This window comes from Filicampus tigris, chromosome 6 (genome assembly GCF_054856515.1).
Source record: "Filicampus tigris isolate MCC_2025a chromosome 6, RoL_Ftig_1.0, whole genome shotgun sequence".
Lineage (NCBI taxonomy): Eukaryota > Metazoa > Chordata > Actinopteri > Syngnathiformes > Syngnathidae > Filicampus > Filicampus tigris.
This window is the reverse complement of record NC_141222.1, coordinates 26,853,762-26,865,599: the sequence shown is the minus strand read 5'-3', so window position 1 is coordinate 26,865,599 and position 11,838 is coordinate 26,853,762. Positions and strand designations below refer to the sequence as shown.

The 11,838-nt window shown below is 39.4% G+C and overlaps 1 protein-coding gene across 1 annotated transcript; it reads right to left on the bottom strand.

Annotated features, from left to right (window-relative positions):
* Nucleotides 1–324: 324 nt before the first annotated feature.
* On the bottom strand, nt 325–10,709 carry trmt1 (tRNA methyltransferase 1). Its single transcript, XM_086032707.1, has 16 exons — nt 10,543–10,709; nt 9,055–9,381; nt 7,766–7,955; nt 7,280–7,467; nt 6,974–7,089; nt 6,780–6,892; nt 5,695–5,843; nt 4,747–4,830; nt 4,608–4,677; nt 3,531–3,665; nt 3,373–3,458; nt 2,189–2,297; nt 1,679–1,755; nt 1,485–1,604; nt 1,267–1,381; nt 325–540 (listed from the first exon to the last, which is right to left on the bottom strand). The coding sequence occupies exons 2-16, from the start codon at nt 9,366–9,368 to the stop codon at nt 466–468; spliced, it is 1,941 nt and encodes a 646-aa protein (XP_085888833.1). The 5' UTR covers nt 9,369–9,381; nt 10,543–10,709; the 3' UTR covers nt 325–465.
* Nucleotides 10,710–11,838: the final 1,129 nt, after the last annotated feature.

Sequence of the window (11,838 nt, the reverse complement as noted above, 5' to 3'; positions counted from 1 at the left end):
TGTCCAACATGTTGCGCTTTTTTATTACACTGTTGAAAACATTGGGTTAGTAGGCAGATATACGTACATCATACTCCCTGGACACTATTAGGAACACCTGCACTATCAAATGAGAACCAAAAATTCTACCTTTATTCTTCCAGTGTAATTAAATTGAAATTTGAAAAAAGGTTTTGTTAAAAAACAAAAGCAATCAATTTTAATCAGTACCTCTGTATGTTAATGCAAACTGAGCAATACCATCTTTACAAAGGCAGAATTTTTCTATTTGCTTGTGCAATGTTACCCAATGAAGTATCCCAAAAATGACCACTTACAAAATCATTGCAACTTATTTGTGGGGCTTTATTGGACCGTTACAACAGTCAAAGCCAAAAAAAAATAGTCATCATTTTTAAAGAAAAATGTTTGATTGTGAAACTTAGCTCACTGTAAAGTAACTAAAAAAAAAATAAAAATCTTGATTCATTCCATTTTCTCCTCTGTGGTGCAGTCGGGGTCATGTGAGTACGAGCATTTGTCGCCATGTGTGCACGTGCCCTGGAACAAAAGAGAACGTTTAATAGCAGCGCGGCAAAAATTGGATGCCAAACAACAGAATAAAAGTCTAAAAAGGGCCATTTAACATTGCTTTTAAGAAGCTTTTATTGGATGACAATATTGTAGTAGAAGCAGCATTTATTCGTCTCTTTCTTTCGCACAGAACCCAGCGATGACTGCCACTGTGCGACAGCCTTTTCATTATCATCATCAAATATTTTTCTAATTGAGTATTTTACCGATCATCCCATCAACTAATCCGATTTTTTTTCTGCATTATTTAACCCAAAAATGTTAGATTCTATATTGTAGTATCAGTGACTTTAAAAGGTGATGGCTATCTGGTGAGTGACGTGTGTGTCAGCCGTTGAGAGTGTAGTTGGCCGTTGTTGTCTCAGGTTAGCGGCCAGCTGTTCACGCTAAATGCATTGGCGGCTGTGCTTATGGTTGACCTCAAATGGGAACATTACAATGCGTTCAAACTAGCAGTGGTAGGCTAGGTTCAATGAGCTAATGAAGTTTACGTTAGCTACCTTGTGTTAGCGACAGTAGATTTTGCTTTGCATTAGACACATGGCATTTTATCATGGTTTTTTTTTTTTTAATGAAAGAATTCCTTTTTTAAATGAAATAATGTCACTGTGTGACATGGCACACAACATCCCCCTTGGCCGGGTTCTGTGTGAAAGGCACAGGCAAATCAATCTTGTAAACAGGCGAACCGACCTGTTTGAACTTTTTGCAGGGGAAGCTCTTGAGCTGAGACGAGTCAGTGATCTGGCCCTTGCGCTTGTTCTGGTTCTTCATGCGCCTCTGTTGCAGGTTGTTGGAGATGCCGCCACTAGGGGGCGCAAGTACAATCAGGCAGAGCAGAAAGAGATACAGTTCTACTTTTTGGGTACACCGTGCGAGACTAATATAGTGGATAGGGATAGTTTTCTTACCCGGCTTTTGCTCTGGCTTTGGGTCCCCAGTAGGCCTGCGGATTCTCCTGGAAGCGGGTCAGGTGACGCTGACGGGACTGAGGGTTGGCGTCATCCCGCACGGTGAAACAAGCTTCAAAGCTAGCGATAAAAAAAAAACCGCTGTGAACAAAATGGCCGACAAAGCAAATGCGAATCGGAGAATTTCCTCTCACCTGGGCTCGGTAGACAGGATCTTAAAGGCGGGCGTCATTTCCGAGAGTTTCTCCCGTTTCACCGGGTTGCGCTTCTCCTGCAGGCAAAAAACAAGCTAACAAGAAAAACCTCCGCCAAGGCTTAAGCATCAAGGAAGACGAGAGAAGTGGTTCCTAACTACTGTACAGGAAATTCTCCTATTTCAATTAATTGGCCTGCAAATTATTATTTACAATGAATAATGTATCTTTGTTCATGCACCTGTGTCCGTTGATACATATAAACAGTACATCCTTGAAACCAATTACAATTTTCCTATTATCCAGGCGCCATGTTTGGGCATTATAGAAAGGTGTAAAAAAAAAAAAAAAAAAAAAAAAGACACCAAAAAGTTGTGAATATTTTTATTTTTCAACCATGAATCGAAGGTAAGTCAAAAGGACACTAACAGGTGAATGGTGTGCTGTGAGACTTTTCTCATGTAAACTATGTTTAAAGTTTAGAAGGCAGCGCACTAGAAAGCAGCTTACCCAGCAGCGCATGATGTCCCAGATGGCGGCGGGCGGCGCGTCCGTCTTGATGCCGTTTTTGCAGGCGTGCGAGAGGGAAACTCTGTGACCGGCGTGCAGCAGAGCAGACCTGAACACAAGGTAACGTTTGGTGAACGAGGCGGCCCGACAGTTCACTCACAAGTTGCAGATGATCAAGCAGATGTTGACATTTTCACTGGGCACGCCCACTAATGACCCCATGCATTCCGCCTATCAGTTTTAATTACTTTTCAGAGTGTTTGTTTGATTTCACTAGTTTTTATTTTGTTTGTTTTTTTAAGGCTTTGTTTTAGTTTGGTTTTCATTAGTTTTAGTTTTTCTTAGTTTCTTTAGTTTTAAATACATGGAGTATTTGTCAAGTGCAATATAAAAAAGGTAATAAATTATTGTGTAATAAAGTAAACTATAATTCTCAAATTGACCTTCCTTTGTCTGCAGCTATCGATGTAAAGAAATACTAAAAATAAATTTACAACATTTAACATGAACCCTGAAAGCTCATGTACAATATTAATTGACAAAAATGTTCACTAGAATTACAGTTTGTTTTATAAACCTAAGATATAATTGCAGTTGGTTTTTGAAAAACATTTTGATTTTATTTCATTAACCAAAATGTTTTTTCAATTTTAGTCTTAATGATCTTGTTAGCTTCCGTGAACGACAATAAGCTTGCACCTGAACCCCGGCTTGAAACACTAACCCTTGTTTGTGCTAAATTTGTTTTGAAACCTTAAGCCAGGTTTAAAACCCTCATTTGAAACGATAACTTCAAACCCTAATCCAAACTCAAATTTCAAACTTTAACCCTGATTTAAAAACAGTAACTTCAAACTTAACCTTTGTTTGAAACCTTAACCCAAGCTTGAAACCTTAACCCAGTCTTCAAACTCCTCCTTTCAAACCCTAACACGGAACTAAAACCCTGATTTAAAACCCGAACCAGATCTTGAACCCTGTAAAAGAATTCAAAACCCTAATTTGAAACCTTAAAGTGGAAGTCAACCCAAACATTTTTCAGCTTCAGAAAATGTTCCAATTTTTCATTCTTCCAGGAGAAATTACAAACAAGTAAGCAATTCCTTCCCTATTTATGCAATGCTACCTCATATCGACTGACACTCCATCACACGGGTAACCCAAATGTTGGCGCACGTGCGTACCTGAACTGTAGCAGAGGTGGCGTGTTGCAGTGTATGGTGCTGCTCAAACTGTCCACCGTGTAGTAAAGGGGCGAGTCCTCCAACTCCTGCGCACCACAAATGACCACGTAGCGTCACGCCGACAGGAAGTTGGGAACGCGTCAAAAGAAAAAGTTTACCTCAGTCACCATACTCAGTATGCCCTCGATGCGCTTGGACGTCCCGAAGCGAGACGGGTTGCCAGAAACGGCGCTCAGAACCTTCTGGACGAAGGCCCGGTCGTGGATGGCTTCCGCCCAGATCGGACCGCCCAGCTGAAAAGACGACACACGCATGAAGCGCTAAGTGTGGGTGTTTGACATGATTCAATACTTTCATTCATAATGATTAAAAATAACAATGGTAATTTTGTGATCACACTGCAAAATCTGAAATACAGGACTAAAATTAAGCAAATCGATCTAAATAAATAAATGAATAAAATTAATTTTGAAAAATGAAGCACAGAAAGTCTATTTTGGCTTATAAAATATATATATTATTATTACTCAAAATTTTAAAATACGTTGCACAGAATTTGTTTTGGGTTTTTAAAAAATGTTTTGGGAAAAATACGTCAATCACCAAAAACAAATTAAAACAATACTGTTCAATAAATTTGACTCAAAATTTAAAAATACATTATACAAAATGCATTTTAGGCTACTTTTTTTTTATAACATACAAACTTTTTATCAATTTTTTTGTGCAAAGGTTTTTACCAAAAATATGTTTTGGAAAACAAAAACACTGTAAAATGAAATATTTACATTTGAAAAATTAGATGGTTTGAATTTAAAAAAAAAAAATCAAATAAAATATTTCAAAATGACAACGCTTTCATACATTTAAAGCTGAAAATATATGAAAAAGGTTTAAAAATGACACTGCGAGATAAAATACATTTAAAAAATTGAAATTACATAACGTGAATGAATCACACTGAAGGACAGCAAAATTGAATCATGCACCTTTTTTACATTAAGTAACATATTCTCAAAAAGATAAATACGATTATTTTTTTTTGTCATTTTAGGCTAAAATGTGCCATTCAACAGACGCTGACTGTGACGTTTCATTTATTCTCATTACGTTGCATCACAATTCTTTGATTACTATTAAGGTCCAAAGAAATAACCACACATTTGAGTGACTTGCACAAAAGAAGTCTTGTTTTTGAAAATGACTGAATTGAATATATAAACAAAAAACTTCACCTGGTGTCTCTGTCCACAGTGCTCACATGTTGGTCCCACCGGTGGTCCGGTGGCTGCCGAGTACTTCACACTAAAATCGATAAATCACAGTCAGCCGAGGAAACGGCAAGATCAAGTCCAAAGTCCCATGACGTCTCACTGTTTCCCGTTGTTGGTCCTCCTGCCCATCTTCTGCAAGTGGAAGGACCCGCAGCCGACACAGTTGTAGATCAGAGCCTGTTTGCTGCAACGCATCAGTTCGCTTTTTAACTTTGACACTCAATTTCCCTTTTTTCACTTTCAACTTGATGACGGTGTGCGGGCATGTCGGATAGGCGCTCGGAGGGGAAAAGCCTCCGAATATTTTTCAAGGCTGTGAGAAAAGTGTGGCCAGTGTTGTCCATTGGCATTTTTTTAAACCTCAAACACTCTTTCCTGGCAGAGATTGAAAATTGTGTTTGCAACAAACCACATCAAATCAACGGCACTGACGAGGGCTTTCTAGATCTGTAATTATTTTGTCGGCATACAACTCTGGTAACATGTAGAAGGCAACAAACCACATCAAGTCGAATGGCTTAGTAATTTTTGGTGACTTTGGCCTGAAGGGGAAGTGACAGAACTCCAGCACTTGCAACATACGACCTCAAGTCACACCTCACTAACAGCTTTGGTGAGGGTTCTCCAGGCCTGTAATTGTTATGTCATTAAACTCCCATGTGATAAAGTAACAGAGCAAAAACGTGCTATGTTTTGCTTGAGAATGTTTTAATTTCCTATTCAAACAGGCAAACCCCAAAAAATTGGGGCTTGAAGATACCAAACTGTTCTTACTGAACTGAAAAATCTACACAAAAACATTTTTTTTGATTCAAAATAAAGGAAGCAAACCACAATAGTTTTTGTTAACTGAGATCAAACTTGACACATATTTTGCAGGTTTTCAGTGACTTTGCCTTTCAGGGAAGGATACTGCGGTTACAAAAGCTGCAACAAACCACATCAAGTCACACCTCATACTAACGGCACCGACTTGGGCTATCCACATCTGAAATTATTTTGGTTGTATACCATCGCATGATTATGTCATTAGCCAAAACATGCGTACCTGGCTGAGTTCTTGACGGTGGCTTGTCCTGTGAAGACGCGCACAAACACTCGAATGTAGAAGTCCACGCTGACGGACAGCAGCGGCTGAATGTATCGCTGGTACACGTTGGCCCGCTGGTCCAAACTGTGCAGAATGATGCGCAGAGCCTGCAGAGAAGCAGACGCTCTTGGATGTTTTGTTATGACATGCAGCGGATGCTAATTTTAGTTTTACAAAGTCAAATAAAATGTGAAAAATGACTGTAGGCTGGAAAATACGGGAAACGTTTTTAACACTCATTGCAAGGTAAGAATATACTGTGTAATTAAACAATTTATATTATTTATTATAACCAAACAACACAAAATGCGTTCATTTGGAAATGAATCCCACTGTACAATATGAAAATATAATTTCAATTATGTAACTGAAATGAATTGGGGTTTTCTTGACTAAAATGTACAAGAATCTTTACTGGCATTAAGAGGACATCAAATTTGACACGAAAATACAACACTTGTAAAAAATAAAATGCATATATAAAAATTCTAGTCAGAGAAAAGCGGACAGAATGGATAAAGTGCAGTTTAGTGAAAGTTTGCCAATGAATGTGTGATGTCTGTTGTGTTGACACAAATCCATTTTAACGCCCCCCCCCCCAAAATAAAATAAATCACATTTAATGAAAAAATTGAATACAGAATTAAATAAATAATTCAATTAAACATGTTTAATCATTTTGTAATGATGCATTTAAAGAAATTATGTTTCAAAAAGTTAAAAAAAAAAAAAAAAAAGCTAAATAATGAAATTAATTAAAAAGTGCAAAAAAATGCATTTTAGGTTAAAACATAATTTGAATCATGTATTTTTCTGATTTAATAAAGTCAATCCCAAATGTTTTACAACAAATACATTTTAAGATAAAAATCACATTTAAATTCACAAAAAAAGGTCAGGCACAAACCCCATCCTGTGTAAGTTAAGTGCAAGTTTTGCTTTCATCAGGCTGCATCACAATTCATTGATTTGCCAGAAAATATATTGTGAAGCCTTTTCACCTATAGAACAATAACGACGCTCAATTTTTAACTGACACTCACCAGCTCGTGACAATACTTGGCTTTGATGGAAACGGAGCCATATTTGCTGTAGCATGTCTCGCTGCTATTCCCCGCTAGCACGGCCATGTCAGTGCACGTGATGCACAACAGGCCTGCCAGACATAAAATGATTTGTTTAGTTAATAACTGTTATCATTACTGTACTATGAATTCAAACGATAAACGACCCCTACCTCCCTCGCTGACAGACTGCACTGCGGCGTCCAGGAATGAAGCGGGGCTGCCGTAAGGATCGAGATCGATGACGTCGTAGCGGTCGTTTTTACCTCGCATCTCATACATAAGCATGCTGCAAACAAATGACAAAGTTAGAAAAAAAAAAAAAAGTACCTGGAAATGCTAGTTCCATCATAAATTGTATGCGGAAGGTGAGTGATGATGTCATCAAGACAAAATTCCAAAGGGATAAATAGAGGTTTAAATCAATTTTTTGCTCTTGGACAAAATAAATGGCAATGACATTTTCCCCTTTTTCCTACCTGGCGTCCTTGCAGCTGGCTTGGAGGAGCTCGCCCACCTTGTTGTACTCGGCATTCCTGGCAATGAGGGCAGCGGCCTTGTGGGAGAAGTCATTGGCGGTGACGCTCCGAAGGCCCGGCACTTCCAGGGCGAAACGTACCGAGCGCAGACCCGACGCGGCTAGACCCTCCAGGATGCGAAGACCGCGCTGGAAACACAAAATGGCAGAAACCCGCCACTCGGTAAACCTGAGTGGTGACAATCACAGAGGTGCAAGTGCTAAGTCTCAAGTCTTAACGTTCCAAGTTTCAAGAAAGTTCCAAGTGACTGTGACAAAAATCGAGTCAGGTCGAGTCCCCACTACACGAGCAAACTTGGGTTAAGCCTGTCTTAAATCACGTCATACTATCTTGGGTTTAAACAATTGACAAAAGCAATTACAGGCATTTTTACGGGAGGCGTCTACTATTCGCAGCAGGTCTTTAAAGGGGATTGACTGCAATTACCTCGCATTTCTGCCCTGCCGTTGCTGTGACAACTGTGTCCCCCTCGACGTTGGTCTTCCCGTCCTGTGAGTCAGCCTCGCTGGGTTCGTCCGAGAGCGACACCACAACTCGCTCCTTCTCACCAGGCACCAGAACCTTAACACCGCACTGAGCCAGCACTTCTCTGGAAAATTCCGTGATTACTGCACATCTGGAGAAGTAAAAAAAAATGAGTTGTCTTTGATTTTTACCAAAAAGTGTTGTTGTTTTTTTTTGTTTTGTTTTGGGTTTTTTTTACAAAAAAAACATGCACCCTTAGGTTTCTTGAAGACTAGATTATCTTTGACGAATAGAAAAATAATCTGTTAGGTTCATTGAAGTTGAATAAAAACATGCTTGTTAAGAATTATCGAAGACTACGTTGTCACAGATTTTTACAAAAACATGTTAGGTTTAATGAAGACTAAATTGTCTTTTATTTTTACAAAATGTGGCATGTTTGGTTTGCTGAAGCACAACACAGAAAAGAGAATTACAGTACCCAATGTAATTAAATTAATTGCAATTGACAAGTATACATATTTTGTTTTTTTCAACGGGAATGGATGGGGGAGTGTCTGATGCTACTCCACTATAAATGTAAAACTTGGAACAACTTAACTAATGCACAACCACTAGGAGATAACATCGATGACACATTTAGATCTCAGATCAGCACAGTTTGTGAGTCTACTGGGTAAAACAGCTGCTTTTTGTGCAAAATATTTTTGTTTGCTACTGCAAATTTAAAAATAACAGAAAAAGGCCGAATCAAACTTTTTTTTTTCTGTTGAAACGAGAGAGTCTATTATTTCATTTGGAAGATTCGGCATATATATAATCAGTGAATACAATATCCTGCGGGTCTTGAAAATGCCCAAAATGCTCTAAAATGTCCGGCAGTGAATGAGTTTTAATTCAACTACATTACTTACAACGGTCTGCTAGCTTAATGCTAACACACTGCAAAATGCCAGACAGGCTCACAAAGCTAGCCTCAAAGTTGTTAGTTAGTTATAACAGTTTAGGCCAAGGGTAGGCAACCTGTGGCTCCAGAGCCGCAGGTCACTCTTCGATCCTTATGCTGTGGCTCTTGTGTCTTTACAAAATAAATAATGAGTATTCAGTTCAGTTATTTTATTTCATTTTATTTTATTTTAGTTTGTTCATTTTTCAGATTACTGATAATACCGCAGCTGACTGAGTCATGTAGTTGTGGACATGAGTGGAAAAATGGACGAAGGCTCGTAAGAAATACTACTTATACTTACGTTAAGTCTCTATTAAACTCCTGGACCGGGTTGTAAAACACCTCATTGGCACTGGGAAACAAGATGGCCGCCTTGCCTTCCTTCACCACCGTCTCTCCCGGTAGAAGCCCAACAAGAGGCGACGCCTCCTGCCTCTCGACCGCTGTTGGCTCGGCGACAGTAACAGCAGGGTCTAGATTGGCTTTGGTTTGGTCCAGATTTGTTTTCGAGGGTTCCATAGCGCGACCCGCACACCACCGACGTGCTGCGGGGGGCGGGTGCAGGCGATGTTGGTTGACGATGAGTAGGTACAGCCGGGCAGCCCGCGCCAGCATGAAGATACAACACCTGGGGAGGTGACAATACAAATCAAACACTATAAGAAAGGTACATTGAATGCAGACAAAATTGATTTACTTTAGTGGTGTCTAAGGTCTGGCTCAGGGGCCATTTGCGGCCTGCTGTCTGTTTCGGCCCGCCATGCAATCTAATTTTAAAAATTCAACATGGCCCAAATCAATTGTTTATGAGAAAAAGTTGTTGAAAGACAGCACAGCATACTTATCATTTTAAATATATTTTTTAAAATGAAAATGGCATAGTTTTAAATTTCAATGTTAGAAGAAATCAGTTTTTTCATGATTTTGTAAAAAGTTGAATGTTGCAAGTTATCACAATGTTTTATTTTAGACACCACACTAATAAAAATAACTTTTTGCTTTGTATAATAATACCAAACTCAGATTTACTGCTTTGCTTTTGTTTTCTTTGATTGCAACTGGCAGTGGTGGAAGTTATCATCAGTTAGTAAGAACACAATTAAATACAGAAAAAGAGTCATTTGCGTTATATTCCATTAGAAAATGAGTCAAAAATGTCAAATATGTAATAGGAAAGTGGGAACTGTTTGGTTTTTTTTTGGGGGGGGGGGCTTACAGGTTGCGAAGTGTCCTCACATTTGTAGTGGATTTTTTTTTTCCAAAATCACATAATCGGTAAGCCATTATCTTTAAGGATCATCTTGTAGAATGAGTTTGAAATGATATTTGTTTTGGCCCCATGGTTTGTGGCAGGGTTTTTGAGCATTATCAGGATTAGGGTTACATTTCACATTGAGAGTTAAAATACGGAGGAAACAATCAGGCTGCATTAGGTATTAGGTCAAGCCCAATATAGGACACTATCAACCATACCTACATTAGCACATTTAGGTAGTCGAGACAACTCATCCTTACACCAAAAAAAACTCCTTGGTGAAAATGACCCTGACAAGAGCGCAATACATCTTGTAAACATTGTACCGAGAAATACATTGGACGCGTCATTTCTAACGCTAACAAACTGCAGAATTAGTCATGTTTGGGTGGATGTGGTTCCTTCTAAATGTCGCAATTTGGACGGATTGGCACGTGTTTCTTGGCACCTGGCTGACTTGTCAACATGTTATCATCATGTCAACGAAAATGTCACCATCCCATAAGCGGGTTGCCATCGCCGAATAAATCTCACCAAAATATGTGCGTCTCCTCCTGGTGACTTCCACGTTACTCGGAACTCAGTCGGGGATGTTTTTAATTCTTATTTTTTAGAGCCGGTTTGCCTCCACGCAGCAGCAGAAACAGTACCCTCACGCTAGCATACGGACGCCGCCATGTTAGTGGGTCGGCCTACGGAAACTCGTGCGGCAGCAGTAAAAAGCGATTCATATAGTAACGTCGGTGTAACTGTGTATAAGTAAAGATAGCCTCCTCCGCTTTTCTCATCCTCACACCGGCCTACTTTCGCTGCGAGGAGCATGGAAAATTCATCAGCCTGCTGCCATGAATAATCCAATTTCATCTCTGAAAAATTCAGGATAGTGAACAGCTAAACACAGACTGTGAGTAGCTGGAATAAACCTCGACTTAATTGTAGGAGAAGAAAGGGAAAATACTGGGGGGGAAATTGTCGTTCAAAGCTGAGTACCTCAAATAATAAATTTATGAATGTGGAACAAAAAACAGTTGGTTGTGAGGGGAAAGTTGTGGCTTTACAGAGGATATATTTTACAGCCCATTTACCATTTACAAAGTATTATTTACATTGTAGCTATAAGAAATTTTCTGTATATTTGTAACTGTTGTTTTAGGTGTGGGGGGGGCGTCTGTGTGCGTGTGGGTGTGTGTGCGGGTGTGTGTGGGCCTGTGTGTGCGTGTGTGTGTGTGGGGGGGGGTGGATTTGTGTGTGCATGTGCATGTGTGTATAAATTGTATTGAATATAAAAATGGATGTTGATTGTTGATAACATGTTTCTAACTTTTTGGTTCACGGACCCACTGAGATAGTCTTGGCCACTCCATGCCCCCATCCCCCCCAAGTATAAAAGTCTAGCTCCGCCACTGTGCACGGGCCACTATCACAATGACAATATTTTTTCGATATATTGAGCAGTTCTAAATAAAATGTAGCCATTCTTTTCTCTTTGCAACAGGATGAGTCCACCGATATCACAAATGCTGCACTGCTCTTGTTGTTGTTGTTTTTTTGCAAGCAAATCATGTCTGGCTGCCGTGAGGTGAGGTGGCTCTCAAGAGGACTGGTCCTTAATTGTTTGTTTCAATTAAGGAATGAAGTATTCTCTTTCCATATGGAGAAACGTTTAACGTTTTAACCTTTTAAACTGCAAGTGACTTGGATTTAGTTATTGAATACAAACACAATAAGTACAACACAAATCATAATTTCCGAATGGGCCCCGGGCCATTTTGTACAGGAAAGGTTGAGCCCCAAGATCAAAGAGGTTAAGGAACCCCAGGTATACTACAC

What these genes read in the sequence shown, in the direction of transcription:
- trmt1 (XM_086032707.1), bottom strand. Translation starts at nt 9,368, where the DNA reads ATGCTGGCGCGGGCTGCCCGGCTGTACCTACTCATCGTCAACCAACAT. An exon ending in ACTGTGGACAGAGACACCAG is followed by an intron (nt 3,666 to 4,607) that starts GTGAAGTTTTTT and finishes TCGTCTTTTCAG; the next exon opens with CTGGGCGGTCCGATCTGGGC. An exon ending in GGGACATCATGCGCTGCTGG is followed by an intron (nt 1,756 to 2,188) that starts GTAAGCTGCTTT and finishes TTTTGCCTGCAG; the next exon opens with GAGAAGCGCAACCCGGTGAA.